Source organism: Amyelois transitella, chromosome 9, assembly GCF_032362555.1.
Source record: "Amyelois transitella isolate CPQ chromosome 9, ilAmyTran1.1, whole genome shotgun sequence".
In the NCBI taxonomy this organism is placed as follows: domain Eukaryota; kingdom Metazoa; phylum Arthropoda; class Insecta; order Lepidoptera; family Pyralidae; genus Amyelois; species Amyelois transitella.
In genome coordinates, this window is record NC_083512.1 from 5,156,338 (window position 1) to 5,172,520 (window position 16,183).

Genomic DNA, 16,183 nt, shown 5'->3' on the forward strand with positions numbered 1-16,183 from the left:
AAACAAACTCTTCAGTTTTATAATATTATAGTATAGATAAATCTAAGTGCCTATTTAAACTAAAAAAAATATTCTAATAGAATTATACCCAGAAATATGTACCTACAACTTACAAAATAAAAAGAAATGAAAATAAAGTTGAAACACCTGTGCAATACCATCTTGCCGTCTTCGGGTCTTCCCATACTCCCTTAGGGGAGTCGGAGTAGATTGGTGAGGGCTTTTGGCCCTCTTCAATGGCATCATCGCTGCCTACGACTGTAGGCAGGTCGATGGGGCGGCCGTGACGGCCTGGGTCTTCACGTCTTCATACACTGGGAGTTCCCATCGGCGGCGGCGTTGTCACTGGTCGACGACGTCTGCCGCAAGGCAGCGAGGGGAGGGTTTCACCCGACGGCCCGGAGGGCGGGCGTGGAGCGACGCGATGCCGCGCAGGTGGCTGTGTGATGACGCGTCCGCCCTCTCGAATATCTAGTTCTCCCACTTCAGGTCCCTGAGGATCGTCGAGTTCCTCACGTAGCGCGGGGCTCCAACGACTGCTCTGAGACTTTGGTTCTCTTGGGCGCTGAGTCTTCTCCTGTTGGTCTTAGAGCAGAATGCGTACCACGCCGGAGCCGCGTACGTGAGGCGGGATCTGACGTACGTTTGGTAGATCCCGATTTTCGTCCTCAGGGGGAGGCTGGAGGAGAGAACTGCGTGAGGTCTCCCCCTGGCTGCCTTGGGCATGAAGCTTGCGCTCGCCTCCTGCCCTTTTATACCCTGCCGCCGCTAGCCGCGTCGAGCGCGGCAACCGTTACGCAAAAATAATCCTTATAGCATGATTCAGTATTTACGCACGATGGCTTGTTAGGGTATTTTATTTCATGTATAAGTTTGGTGTTTCTATACCGATTTCGATGATTCTTTTTTTTATTGAATAGGTACTTATATTAATTTTTAAGAATTACGAATGAGTGTGAGTGTTATTGGTATTATAAACATTAGAGTAAAGAAATATAATCAGAAATCTCCAAACTGCTAAGCTATTAGGAATTACACGTGTTATTGTGAGTCAACCATAAAAGATAGACTTATGCTGTCTTGGGATATTTTTTTAATAATTTTATGTAGAATATTTCCGTTATACATGGTTTCGCTGTTTCTTTAACCATTAAGGCTGCACACGCGACGGAAGCTTAAAAAATCAAGTAACTTCTCCCGTTTTCCCAACATTTCCTTTCACTGCTCTGCTCCTAGTGATTGTAGCGTAATGAAAAGTATGCTATAACCTGCTCAGGAGTATGAAGAATAACTGTACCAAGTTTCGTTAAAATCTGTCAAGTAGTTTTTGTTTCTATAAAGAACATACAGACAGACAGACAGACAGACAGACAGGCAGACAAAAATTTTACTGATTGCATTTTTAGCATCAGTATCGATCACTAATCACTCCCTGATAGTTATTTTGAAAATATATTCCATGTACAGAATTGACCTCTCTACAGATTTATTATAAGTATAGATAGATAAGTGAGTCGAAATGTGGTTTTTAAGCGCTTAAAGTTTTATATGTACAATATTACATTGTCATAAAATACACTGGCTATATTTTTAAAGTGTAAACTTTCTTACGATTAAGACGGTAAATAGCTTAAATTAGTTCAGCTTTAATATAAATAACAATAACGAAAAGGATTTTATTTCTACATTATTTAGGACTTGTTAATTATATGTATATAAAAATTAAACAAGCAATAAAAGTGTATAAAATGACGCCTCTTTTCCGGTGGGATAGGCAGAGGCTACATCTCTACTTGCCACGAACCATGCATACTTCTTTCGCTTCATCAACATTAATAACTCTTTATGCATAGGTACTCGTCGCTTCCGGGTACTCTCGACCTGACCTTTCGCTAGGATGTTCCCGATTCTTACAAAGCCAGTGCCCAGTATAGATACCTATTTGACGATAAAAAATAAACTCGAAGAAAACCAATATCGCAAGACCAAATGTACCAAACCCAGCTATTTTAAAAAATAAAAACATAATAGCGACCCATATTTCACTGTAAAGATTGGTCGGATTTTGTGAATATCCGATTGCGTTGTTACCGCAATTGCACAGATATTTTGATAAAAGCTCTGAATTGCGGTAGGATTTGGATCCAACTGAACGGCGCCATCCATACTGACTACAAATTTAGTTTGGTTTGGTATACGCCTTGAATGTGAACGTGTACGTGTACGTTGCAATCCGAAGATAAATGAAGTCAATCATAGGATATATTCCGAAAGAATTTGTCTTATTGCCTTTACGTTGGTCTCAGGTTAATTGTGTGCTGAACTTCTTTAGGTAATAAGTTTATTTGTATGAAGAGGGTGAAATGTTATTACCTAAGTACCTAATTATTATATCGTCATTTTATATTGCTCTAAATCTTTGATAAAAAATACTATGAAATTCAGACTTTGAACTCAAATCTTACGTATATACTACACCTTAAGCAATAATTAGGCATCAACACAACTTATCAAAATCTGTTTTTGTATATGACTGTGTATAAAGCTATACACAGTATGAATATATATCCAACTTTTTAAGCAAACGTATGTTGATGCATCAGTATTCAGTATGCGCAGCGAAATGGTGCAGGAATTGCCGCAATGAAACAAACCGAACAAGACGTTGAAACGAGTTATTTCCTAGAACAAGTCCCAACGCTGTAGTTGGATTAATTTATAACTGGCAACTTAGTGAATTAACCCACAGCAGAGACAAGGGAACTTGAAGAAATAAGTTTGCCATGTATGAAAATATTTTGCAGTTTCCAAGACTTGAGAACAAACTTGCGCGTGAACGTCGTTGATAAGTAACTTTCTCCAACTTCAACACACGCTGCGAACAAATGGGATATAAGAAATATTAGATTTTACAATAACTTGCACAAAAATAGACATTATATATCAGTTTATTCGGTTTGAATTTCTTACGTTGTGAAAAACAGTATCGCTCAAGAAATCCAAAAAGTTCAACGCTCTTTAGATGGGTTTTAGTAGGCTAGTGCCTTACTCGAAATCCTAACCCAGTCGTAGGTTAGGTGAAGAATGAGAAAAAAAATCTTTTTTGTTACGAAACTGGCCCGCAAATCTTTCAGGCATCGCTCCTATCGAAACCCGAATGCGAAATAGCTTTTCACTCTCCTCCTTCTTAAAATAAAATAAAGTTTCATACGTCAAAGCAGATTTCAATTCTAGATAATGTAACTGTCAAACATAATTTTAAGACGATAGACACAATTGTTTAAAAATACTAAGCATTTCATATCTACACTAGGGCTGGTTGCGATAGTAGTATGGGACTAGGTGTACCCCATACTCTTGACATAGGTAGGTATACATAACGTTTAAACGTGCATTGTCTTGAAAAAAACAGTTAAGTTAAAGATTCGCTCTTATGATATAGGTTGGTATTGGTACCGTACATTATACCTACTGTACCCTAGTACTTTCATCAAAATATTTTTTAAAGTTAAAAAACATACCGCGGTAGAACAAGGCCAAGGCCTAGTGATTGCTTCATGGGTTTCGTTGCGGTCTAGGACTACTCTTTGGGTACTTGAGTTTTTGGATCGAAGTTTACCTACTAACAATAGTAGGTTATTACCAATTAAGAAAGGCTGTTACTAAGTATGTGTACGCAATGAAAAGTATTTTACAGAAATCGAATTGTTTCTAAAAGAGCAAGCTATTGTTCTCCACCCCTCTCTCTAGTATAATAAAAAAAGTTTTCGGCGTAAAGTTTTGACGCCCCATTTTTGTTACACAATAAATAACGTGCAGAAATACCTATTTATAAGTATTTATCATGATACCGTACTTTAATCAATCGAAAACTGGATGAGTAACATAACGTTTTATATTGTTAATGCCTATTACTTTATAATTTAACTAGTGAGTGGCCGCGGCTCTGCCCGAAAAATTTCTTTAACTTCCCTTCCCGTGGGAATTATTTATATAGGTAGTCGGTGTTAGATAGTAGGTATTTTGAGCATTCAAAGCGTCATGACAATACGCAGACAGATACTCATTTAATATCTTCTCTATAATGTATTTTGTTATAGAACTTAGATAAGTTAATTTAGGTAGCTAAGTCTTTAAATCGGCTTTCGGTCTTTTTTTACATACTTGTGTCTTCCGAAAAAAATTAAAAATAAAACAGCACAGATAAACCACGTCAGAACCAATTGTGATTGGCCTGCTACAAAAAGCATCAACCAATTAAAATAAATAAATAATCAGTAATTTATTAAAGAAGTTTTTCCGTTCAGTATTTTATTTGTTGTATCTGCTTCAGCAATACGATATTCATGACGCCTCGACTTTTACACAATACTACCTGCCTACTTCGCAACTGACATAACGAGCTCGTTTGCTCAACGTTTTTATTTAGTTTTTGACTTTGGCGCCTTCTGTTCAATTTCGAATGAGTTGTTAGTTGTTTGGCCTAAGTTGTCTGAAGTTACAACGCGCTGTTTGTTTTCAACGAAAGCTTAGGTTTCAAGATAATTTCTTGTTCGTGTTTATTCTACTGAACTTATAATAACAAGTCTAATAACAATCAAAATACAAATGAAATCGTTCTTTCTCTTGTCACTATATTTTTTATGTTTAATGTGCACACTCAATAAGATTGTTTACAATACAAAAGGTAAAATGAACATGTTGAATGAAAAAATCAGTGCTGAACGTGTTCAACGAAACATAGAGCCAAGATCTCTTATGGCATTCACATATAAGGTTAAGCAATTTTTGTGTATTACTATGGTGATTGTTATAATAAACTATTTTCTTTCTTTTTTTCTTCTGCTGCATTATCTACCAGTTAAATTAAATATATATATTTTTTAAATATAACGGGCAGATTACACAGATCCAGTAAGCCTCGAAGTAAGTTCGAGACGTGTGTTACGAGATACTAACTCAAAGATACTATATTTTATAATAAATACTTATATAGATAGGTATACATCCAAGATTATATATTGTCCTGGGGACAATCAGAGAAAGTTCGTTTCTCATCTGTCCTTGCAAATATTCGAACCCGGGATCTCACGTGCCACAGACAAGCACTACCACTGCACCACAGAGGTAGTCTGGTTCCCATTTGGGAAACGCGAAAGAAGTCGTCAAAGGTGTGTAGACCTCGGCGACCAGCGTTTTTCTCCTCGGATTTCTTCTTCTAAGGGGGAATCCCCTTGAAATCTAGCGTGATATATAGCTTAATGTATTTACTTTCGTCCTATCGTGTAATTTTACACTTTTTTATTCGGTCAGAAAAAAAAACACAATTTATTTTCATGTTTGTATTTATTGTACTAAGTACCTACTACAGATAGATACATGAATACATCGTAGTCATACTTGAATAAAGGAAACATTAATTCTTAATCATTATAACACATGAATAAAGATTGCGGAAAAAACAAGATCATCACAATTTACAACATTTCATATTTTCAAGACCCTAAACAAAAATAACTGTTTTTTTTTTTTCATTTTACCATTCTGCATCCAAATAATATTCGTTGATTTTTATCGATTTATTTTTGACAAACTGAAAATCCAGTATCAGAGCTGACAGTCTATTTATATGCCAAAAGTACTTTATAAAAAAAATCGACAATGATTGTTCTTTACTGACATAAAACAACATAACGAAAAGTGAAAACAAAATAAGAATTCATAGGTTATTTTTGTATACAAAACACTTGAGTGTCAATAATGTCAAGTTGGTTTGGTTGGTTGTTTTACTTTATACAGACTGAAATCGTTGACAAAGGTGTAAAACTCGATAAGTTCATACAGATGACGTCATTGCGTTGTTACATCCTTTTAGAATGAAACAAGTAAAAAATAAAAATATATTTTAGAAATTTGAAATGTTGTCAATTACTTTTATTTAATAAAATAGATTTTATTTAGACAACTTAAAAATACCTAATGTACTTATACTTAACACTAATTATTTTCTTCCACATCCTGAAAAAGAAAAAAGGATTGTTGATTGATGTATGCAGATCAAAAAATTCATGCCACGGTAATAATACCTAATTCTCATATCATAATTTATTATGTGATATGAGAACTGCAATATTCGGTGGAGAGTTTAAAAGCATTATTTGCCATTAAGAACCTGGCCTTTCAGTTATTTGAAGATTGTTGACATTGTTTAACCCGTACGGGATAAAAAAGTGATTCTGTATTTGGCATGTATAAAACTAGCTTAAATGCGGGGCTTCCCGAACATTACGAATTTCTAGAAAAAAGCCTTATATTACTTATTCTTGAAGATTTTGTCCGAAATATGATAAAAATGATTAGTGCTTAAGATTATTCGAAACATCAAAAATATATCTTTGTAATAAAACTATGGATATGAATCAGTACGGATAAGAAAATCATAAAATCGTACATAACAAAATCCTGAAATGACAATACGAATCTTACCGTGGGATCGCAGTCCGCGCAGTGCCAGGAATAGCCACGCTTTTTCGGATTTTTGTTAAGAGGCGGTTCCAAACAGGTGAAGTGATAGCGTTTGTAGCATTCGTCACATCTAAAAATTAAATAAATGTGATGACAATCAGACGCGTTTTAATATTTATTGTTTTATTTAACATTAGTTGAATGGATAATTGAGAAAGAAAAAAAGTCGTTTATTTAAATAAGGTTCTCTATATCCTCTGCTCAGTGGAAAATGTCACAGTGCAAATCTTTAAAAACGTGGAACGACGGACGTGATAATTTCGTCGGGTTTTTGTAGATTGCGGTAAATTCACGCGGGTGAATCTACGGGTGAAAGCTAGAGATAGATAAAATACAATGTCCTGTAGATAAGGCATGTGAAGATAGTGACCTGACGAGGTTGGAGGGGTCGCCGGCGGCCGCGCACACGTCGCAGTGCGTCAAGGGCGTGAGCGCGGCGGCGGGGGACGCGCCCGCCGCCTCCGCGCCGCCGCGAGGGCGCGCATTTCGCGAACGCTGTAAGTACACATTTAAGGAATCTGAAACTATGAACAGTTTTGCCTCAGATAGATACCTATAATTCTTAATTTATAGTCCGTCGAAAAATTATTTCGTCGAACCGTTTGCGTAAACAAGTGGACAGTTGGAAAAAGCATTTCAACTTATTAGTATATAAATTGTCAAAAAATTAGTAGTTCTAGAAGATACACACTTACCTTCGGTTTAGTTACAATAGGCTCAGCCGTTTGTTCCTCCTGAGTAGGAAGCTTGCACAAAAAGGTGTGAACATGAAATGACATAGTGTATTTTTTTCATACTTCACTAGAATGATACGAAGTCATCAATGATAAAAAAAAACGATTAAATATTAAAAAATTACTTACAGGTGTATTCACTTCTGTTGCGGCTGCGAGTGCTTCCGGTTGCGCAGGCGGCGACGCCTCCGCTCCAGTCTAATGGATATGCAATTATTTTCAATTGACAAATAAAACAGATTTCAAAGTAAAAATTTTGAATCATACATTATTGTAGACTTACCATAGACAATTTCTTCATTACAGATGGCGGTGGTCCATCATTACTGTCAGTTGGAACGTAAAACATTTGTGTGTCCAAAGAGCCGTCCGGTTTGGGAATTGGTTTTATCTGAAAAAGAAAAAAACTTATTATCTACGCAGGTAAAATCCATATTATTTGTACAACAAAAAAGTAAAGTATATTTCACCTTAATGGTAATCCTTGGATGCGGGGTTTCCGGGTTCTCCATATCTTGTGTTTTCTTCTTTCGTTTATGCTTGTGTGACTTCGACGGCGACCGCATGAAATCAGGCGAGTACCTCGAGCGATGTTTCTCTTTCCTCCTCTTCCTATTAGCTTTGTACGTTGCAATATCCGAAGAGAGATTCGCCAGAGTACTCTCAATGGAACTCTCTATCGTCTTGCTGTCTCTCTCTTTAGAATCGTTTAGAAGAGATGAGAACGATAGATTCTGTGTGGAAAAACTTTCATCGCGTTTTGTTGGAGCTACATTGGATGCGTTCGAATTTTCGTTGTGTGAATCGTTAGGACTATCGGCGACAATTGGGGTTATAGACATTAGAGGGGTATTCGTCAAAGTCGGTGAAGTGAAACTCCTCTTGAGTTTCTTAGAAGGACTGTCGCTTTCCCCAGCCGATCCTGCGGCATGCTCTTTGGGTTGTTTAGACCTTTTCATTTTCTTATCCTTTTTCTTCACCTCGTTTTCATTTTCGCTGCTGAATTCGAACGGCTTTATTGTGACTTTAATCGGTGACATGTTTTCTGCGGATGCAATTTTTATGGACTTGTCTTTGTGTGATTTTCCAGGTTTGGGTTTTGGCGGTGGAGAGTTGGGAGTGGACCCGGGGCTAGCGGGCTCAGTTATGATGGCACCGTCTTTGCTGTACCGTATACGAGATCGTCGAGGTACTTTCTTCTCCAAAACTTCAGGTTCCGAGTCAGAAGTCTTATCACATTCAGAACATTGCCTGAAAGCAAGGCACGTGTTAGATATATATTTAAGTAATTAAATAAAAATAGAAAAATTGTAATAATGAGACTCCTTTTCTGACAAGACTTCAAAAAAGGTGCCGTGTGGTTCTTGGCACTAAGAATAGAGAAGAAAAGAGATCGATTAGTTCCATCTCTTTCACGTCACCTTTCCGTCTTTTTAAGACTGTTGGCTCTATCTACCCGACAAAAGATATACGTGATAATATGTATGTGTATGTATGTTCAAAAAAGGAGGAGAGGTTTCCAATCCGACCGTATTTTAGTGTAACTTTGTATAAAACCACTTACCATCCGTAAAGCTTGCTCTTCTTCGGCGGCCTCTGCAGCGGCGGCCTCAAGCAGTGCAGGTGGTAGTGCTGGCCGCACGTGTCGCAGGCCGCCATGAGGTGCTGCTCGCTGCTGCGCCCGCACACTGCGCATTCGCGCGCTGCCAACCCACCGGCTACAATCAGTTTCACATGTTGCTACCATTTTTTGTATCATTTTTTTATTAATGTCCCACTACATACGTACATACTTATGGTCACGTCTATATCCCTTGCGGGGTAGACAGAGCCTACAGTCTTGAAAAGACTGAATGGCCACATTCAGCTATTTGGCTTAATGATAGAATTAATATTCAAATAGTGACAGGTTGCTAGCCCATCGCCTAAAAGAGAATCCTAAGTTTGTAAGCCTATCCCTTAGTCGTCTTTTACGACATCCACGGGAAAAAGATGGAGTGGTACTATTCTTTTTTGTATTGGTGCCGGGAACCGCACGGCAATGTCCCACTGCTGAGCAAAAACCTCCGTATGTGTCTACCGTAGTCCCATACAAACAGGTTGGACGATATTTATTTCTAATCAAACGCATTGAAATCATCTGAAGCGCATTTAGTAAGGAATTGGTTTCGTTTTGTCATTTCTAATCGGATCTATTCTTAATATACGACTACTAAGTCGTACGCAGAATACGCAGGAATTAAGGATGATAATCGTAATAAGGTTTTCGATAAATTTTCAGATAGATATTCGCTATCTGTTTTAAGAGAAGCCTGCTTCCATCTGCTGAATCGAGTCTTAATTTCTTTATTTATTGGTTGGACATTAAAAATAATTAAATAAAAAATAACTCTTTTTTATATTTTCATCTCCCATCATCAATACTTACCAAATACATAAGTAATCAAGTTATATCTTACCTTCCAGAGAAGTAGACAATACTTTTCCTTGGCGAGCGTCCGGGTTGTCGCTAAGAGGAAAACCAACGCCCATCTTAAGTGCGGCAGCGGTGGGCACAGGCATTGACCTGCTGGCCGACCACTACATATTATACGACCATTTATAATGGACAACTTGTAGAATAATAGATAGCTGCACTAGAACAGCGTCAAAATTGAGTCGAATTAATTTCAACAATAATGTAAAAAGCACGTTAATCATCACTTAGCGTTTCACCACGTTTTTTCTTAATTATAAAATGGTTTTGCGTAGGTAATTATTCCTTCAAAATGTATGGTAGCCTAAATGAACCCATTAGATGGCGAATCACGGAATCCACATGAATATAGTTACGAAAAGTGCAGCTATCTTTTAAAAAAACACTCGATTATCGAAACGCATTCTAAGACAACGTATCAGTTCTCACAATATCTCTCTATATTTCTTAAATAGATAGAGATAGCAAGAGCTGTAAAAGTATAAAAGCACATGTCAGCATGAATTGGCTTTTACTGGTTAGAGATGAATCAAAACGATATTTGCATTATGTCTCCAAATATTACAATGCTAAATTATAATCAAATCAGCCTGTTTTGGCTTTCCTTTTAACATAACTATTATAAGAATTTTAAAAAGGCCTTTTCTTTATGTATATCTACATTATAATTTCACCGACTCTTGGTATAGAAATATAAAATTACAATAACTCCGGTATCCAATTAATAAGGATAACAAGTAATTTCTTGAAGAAGCTAAGGCCTGGGCGAAAGATTGTTTTCATAAAAACATTTCTTGGGATAAAATTCGTGAGCAAAAGCAGAACTTAAAAACAACAATAAACCCCATACCGTTTCTGCAACTGCTGCGGTGTGACTTTTGGCGTTGATCGTGGAATGACAGGCGGTAGTAAAGGTTTGTCCTCAATGACGGGCGGCGGCGTTTTTTTAGGGCACACCATCACGATCGCGTTGTATATCTTCTGTAGGGCTTCCCGCGTTGATGCTAACTCTGCTAACGCTTCTGTATTTTCTTTTGATGCCTGTATAGAGTTGTAATAAGGGACATTTGAATTTTGAAATTCTAAATAATTAACTTAAGGCGTCTATCGTCCGGTGGTGTAAGACAAGGATTGTATGAGAAAACATAAACAGATTTGATTAATTTGATTCAGCAGTGACGTCACACACCCGTTGCAATCCAATTTATATCTTACAAACATATAAACATACCATATCATAATCATTCCTTAATTTGTCGTCTTCCGCCAATAACTTCTCATTTTCATCCGTGAGTCGCTTCAAAGAATTTCTCAGTGATGTCACGCGAGCATTTCTATCCAAGTAATACCCCACGAACTCCACGGAGAAAGCTGGAGGGACGTGCCAACGGCGAGACACGTCGCGCAGTGCTGCCATCTGTTGGTGTAAAAAGTAAATGTTATGAGATTACTAGTGGGCAGACTTTGGATAAAGAATTTATATCACTGAGGTTGTAATTTGACCTGCTTTCTTGTTGACTGGTAGTAAAATGCTTACAAAATTATGTTCATCTGTTGTAGATTTGTGTATTAGATTTACGGAGCTAACAGTAGATACGGTCCCACTTTTCAATTCCAACATGTAATAGTTTATTAATCCTTCATTCTATATTTTATACTTTTAAATTGTATTTCAAACCGTTATTAATTACCTGCGCATCTTGGAATTCTAAGGCGTGTATGTCAATGCCCATGCATTCAGCCTTGTGCTTGAACTTCCTCATCGCAGATGCACTGCTATAGAGCATCCGCGCCATTTTTTGTGTGGGAACTGAAAACACATAATTTAGATGAAATGGAGCATTTATGACTTAAAAGTAGTATGAAAAAAAGCTGTAGGCTTTCTAACATAGTAATATCACAAAAAGATTTGTATTATTGTTTGTAATTAATAAACTCAAAAACTTCTAGAACAATTTCTATGTAATTTGGCACAGAGATAGAATAGACCTTTAGGAGTAATATAGGTAATTTTTTTGGAAATTCCCATGGGAACGATTCTCGCGCAGAAGCTAGCTAAGCATATAAAAATAATAAAAATCACCCCATGGCGGGTTCCTATTTTCCTTCTGCTGCAAATACTTCCGCCTGCATTTTTCAAGCTTCCTCTGGAAACGAAGCTTTTCATCTGTGGTTACATTACTTTGTAGCTCTTGCCTCCTGCAAATCATAATGATTAATTATTTATTTTAATGCCAATCACTCTAAACAGCTATTTGATTTTCTTTTACCATGTTTGCCTTGATAAAAATTATAGCTACCTTTTTTCAGTTCTAAGCTGCATAGCCAGCCAGTTTCTCTTACGTTTCTTGACTAGCGCCTTATCTGAATGTAGCCGGCAATGAGCGTAAAACGGGTCTGCTTGCTCGGCCTCCTCAGAATGTGCTTCAGCTAGCAAACCTTCGCGTTGTCCGCTGTAAATATGTTTTGTTTTACATTTTGATAGTAAATATTAGATCTTGAGTTTTATGTTCTATGAAGGATCTCGGCAACCACCTCGGACTAAGCGAAAAATTTTATGTTACTTAGATTATATTATTTTCACAATGTCAGATTAAGAAAATTTGATTTTTGAATACCAATTAAATGTGATTTCATCTGATCTAAAGCAGAATTATGTAAGATTGAGAAACATCAAAAAAGTAGAGGGTCACTGAAATCCCTAGGTATATGAAGATTAAGAAAAATTATTTATAAAGACTCACCAAGTGACATGAAAGTAAGTTTTGCACATGCCAGCGTCGCAGCCAACACAGACGCCGCTGCGCGCGAGCGTGACGTCCTCGCACAGCGCGCAGGCGCGCGCGCCCCACCGCGAGTACGCCATCTCGAACAACGTCACGCCCGATAGGTGCTCCACCTAAAATATAACACATTTCAAAGAAGGCATGGTAAAGAAATAGTAATAATACCCTTGAACATCCAAGAAATAGCCAGTTGAGAAAAAATAAATTTTATGTTAAAATTGTTAGAGTATATTCAATTGATTTTTTTTTTAATATTACTTCTAATTGATACATACATACATATAATCACGTCTATATCCCTTGCGGGGTAGGCAGAGCCAACTGGTTTGAAAATACTGATTGGCCATGTTCAGCTATTTGGCTTACTGATAGAATTGAGATTCATAAAAAGTAACAGGTTGCTAGCCCGTCGCCTAAAAGAAGAATCCCAAGTTTATAAGCCTATACTTTAGTCGCCTTTTACGTCATCCCTGGGAAAGAGATAGAGTGGTCCTATTCTTTTTTCTATTCATGTCGGGAAACAAATAGCATGGATTATTAACAATAATTAATTTATCTATAACTCCATTTAGATTTAATCCCTCTTATTGTGTAGGTATGTCAGAAGAATTTACAGTGTAATACAATTACATACCTCAGAAAATGCAACTCCTGGTACATATAATGCACAAACTAAATGCACCCATGCTCCAACTTCTGTTTCTTTGAAAATGCCACCTGAAATAGAGTAAACTTATGTGTACTTATGTAAGTATACTTACCTAAAGAAACAAAAGTAAACTTTTGTAACAAAACTAACATAGGTAATATATGGGCTATAAGCATAAACGAAATGTTGGTTTTAAAGTGTGTTAAAGTTAAAGTAACTAACACTAATAAAATGCATGCATAAAAACTGCATATTTTATTCTTACAGTAGCTGTTCTGGCAAACATTGTTTTGCGTTTTGCGGGTATGAAAAATAGATGTTGGCTGATTGTCAGACCTACTCAATAAGCTCACAAAATTTTATGAGAATCAGAAAGAGTACAGGAACGAACATTGTGACACATGAATTTTATATATAAGATTACTTAAACATAATATCACAATCATTGTTACCTTTATTTGGACAAAGTTCACAAGTAGGGTCGGTGACCCCAGCTTTGCACGCCTCACAGAACCAGGGCTCTGTGGAGGCTGAACTGACTGTACTTGACTCACTGGCCACATCCGACACACCATAGCAACCTGACAAATTATAAACTTTATAACAAAACTGGAAAACTGATCAAATAATCTGGGAAATTATAGAGAGATAAGGCATAAAATATACTGTGCCATTTTCCAACACAATTAAATATAGTTGACACAACTTTTGAAAGTCATAAATAACACTGCAATGAAATTATTACATTATACTGGTACAAATAGAATATTTTTTTGTAAATAAGGAGTAATTAAAACAATAACAAAGCTATATACTGAATTATGTACCTTCATGCACTGTGACGCCGCAGCCATCGCATACAACTATCTCATTGAAATCATCACTGCGGGAACCAAGACAGCCAGCACATATCAGCATATTGCCAAAATCTGTTGGAAACTGTAGGAAAGACCAAGTTAGGTACCAATATGAATTTATTTACATTGAAAATATAAATTACAATGATTAAGTAACATTCACTTATTAGAATCCTATCCATATTATAAATGTGAATTTATAAATATAAAAAATATTACAGCTTCCAAAGCATTTTTTTCAATAATGTCAACTTAACAATAATCCAAACTTAGAATAGAAATGTGTACGAGAGAATATGTTCATTGATTCATACAAAATAAAAAATAAATTGGTCTTAATTATAATAAGGAATATATTACAATAAGGAATATTATGAGAAATGTAATCTTGAGGCTATTTGGCTCTGTGAGCCCAAATATAAATAAGGGCTCAACTCTTAAAACGGGCCACCGCCAGAGAGGTTGGGGAGGGGGTGGGGAGGGTGGGGGAGGGTTTGTATGACCCCCCCCCAAGTATTTTTTTTTGCCGGAAGCCCCCCCTTTTTTTATACGAATTTTTGAAAATCTTAAAAATTGCACTAAACAACGCAATATTGTCATTGTAAACTGTGTTAATTTAGTATTAAATAATTAGTTTGTCCATTAAACATGTACAACACATTATTTAATATATTTTAGCACTAAAAATATAGTCAAAAACTTTGCTTAAAAGTAAAAACAAAAAAGACACTAACTATGAACAGAACGCAATCCGCCGTTTTGGTTATGTGCTACTGTCATCATATCTACTGACTTCGAAAGTAGCTGTCGGTAAACGGACAGCAGGGGGCGCAGCCCCCCCGCACGGGGGGGTCGGGGGGCGGTAGCCCCCCGCAATGAAAAGAAACAAATTAGTCACAAATCAAACTCGGTTTGGTTAGGTTAGGTTAGGTTGGTGTAAACCACCAAAGCGGAGCGAGCGAAGCGAGCGGAGCGTTCAAACTGAGTAAAAAAGTATAATAGACAGTATGTATAGGTTAGGTTAGGTTTAACTCACCTTCACCCCTTTCATCTCTTCTGACTTTCCCCTCCCTTGCCCATCTGGCGGTTAATGACCTTTAGCACATTTTTTATATGAAAACTTTAAAAATTCGTAAAAAAAAAACTATAGGCTTCCGGCAAGGGGGGGTCACGGGAGGGGGGGTGTAAACCCCTCCCCCATCCCCCTGCCCCCTCCCCACCCCTCTCCGGCGGTGGCCCGTTTCAAGAGTTTAACCTAAATAAGTAATATACCCATGAATGTAATAATACCTTGAACTCTTTCTTCTTTGCTGACTCCAGTAAGTCAGTGACTGATACCTCTTCTCCAAGTTTATTGCTGTTTGTTTTGAAATGTTCAAGATCAGAATCAGACTCATCTTCAGATGATCCACTGTTGGCACCATCTTCTAGAAGTAATAGTATTTTTTTTAATACATTACTATAAATAAATGCTGCTCTAATCTCCTGCCATATTGACATTATAACTTAAACATAATAAAATAATAAATATTCTTACTTTTTTCATCGTCAGTGTTAATGGAGTAATCATCACTTTCCTCCGGGTGATCCTCGATTCGAAAATCTGAATCATCTGAGCTCTCCCCTTCTCCAATATCGAAATCCAGCAGCGACTGTGGTTCAACTGGTTTCACCTTTCGTTTTGCTGGCCCACGGTCTTCTGGAACATTGTCCACTTAAAAACAAAGTGATAATCGCAGATTTGTCCAACAAGATGCAGCAAAAAATATACTTACGGTTACTCATGTTGAACAAGGAAAATCAATAAGAAAGAAACATTCACAACAACAAAGCCGGCGTTGACTTAAACACCCGCAGTTGAAACAATGGATATTATAATGGCAGCTTCTTATAAATAAGCTACACATACAAAATATCAGAATAATACAGTGCGAAAATTATAGTAATAAAGATCGAAAAAGGAAAATATAGAAAATAAAAATACGCAAAACAGACGCATCCATAGCGCCCACAGTTTAACTGTCACTGTCAATCAGATTTGACCGAAGATCTGACAAACTGTTAATGTCAATCAACATTTTTTTTCTAATCACTGTCGTGAACAAAGAGTTTCTCATGACTAAGTATGTATTCTGTTTTACCAAGGCAGATGGCAC

At 37.0% G+C, this 16,183-nt stretch overlaps 1 protein-coding gene across 7 annotated transcripts; it reads right to left on the reverse strand.

The window, feature by feature from the left end:
- Window positions 1-5,327: 5,327 nt before the first annotated feature.
- On the reverse strand, window positions 5,328-16,048 carry LOC106134763 (PHD finger protein 14). Of its 7 annotated transcripts, none has more exons than XM_060945818.1 (20): window positions 15,803-16,048; window positions 15,565-15,723; window positions 15,318-15,454; window positions 13,998-14,109; window positions 13,623-13,751; window positions 13,156-13,238; window positions 12,480-12,634; window positions 12,036-12,188; window positions 11,819-11,934; window positions 11,427-11,545; window positions 10,967-11,152; window positions 10,586-10,776; window positions 9,719-9,828; window positions 8,824-8,977; window positions 7,730-8,510; window positions 7,543-7,650; window positions 7,389-7,457; window positions 6,896-7,020; window positions 6,487-6,595; window positions 5,328-6,018 (listed from the first exon to the last, which is right to left on the reverse strand). In XM_060945818.1, the coding sequence occupies exons 1-20, from the start codon at window positions 15,810-15,812 to the stop codon at window positions 5,998-6,000; spliced, it is 3,027 nt and encodes a 1,008-aa protein (XP_060801801.1). In that variant the 5' UTR covers window positions 15,813-16,048; the 3' UTR covers window positions 5,328-5,997. The 7 variants fall into 7 exon arrangements, with proteins under 7 accessions (XP_060801801.1, XP_013190349.2, XP_060801799.1 ...); XM_013334895.2 differs by having other exon boundaries at window positions 15,565-15,726; XM_060945816.1 differs by having other exon boundaries at window positions 15,318-15,451; window positions 15,565-15,741.
- Window positions 16,049-16,183: the final 135 nt, after the last annotated feature.

What these genes read in the sequence shown, in the direction of transcription:
- LOC106134763 (XM_013334892.2), bottom strand. An exon ending in CAGGAGTTGCATTTTCTGAG is followed by an intron (nt 12,635 to 13,155) that starts GTATGTAATTGT and finishes GTTATATTTTAG; the next exon opens with GTGGAGCACCTATCGGGCGT. An exon ending in TAGAATTCCAAGATGCGCAG is followed by an intron (nt 11,153 to 11,426) that starts GTAATTAATAAC and finishes TTACACCAACAG; the next exon opens with ATGGCAGCACTGCGCGACGT.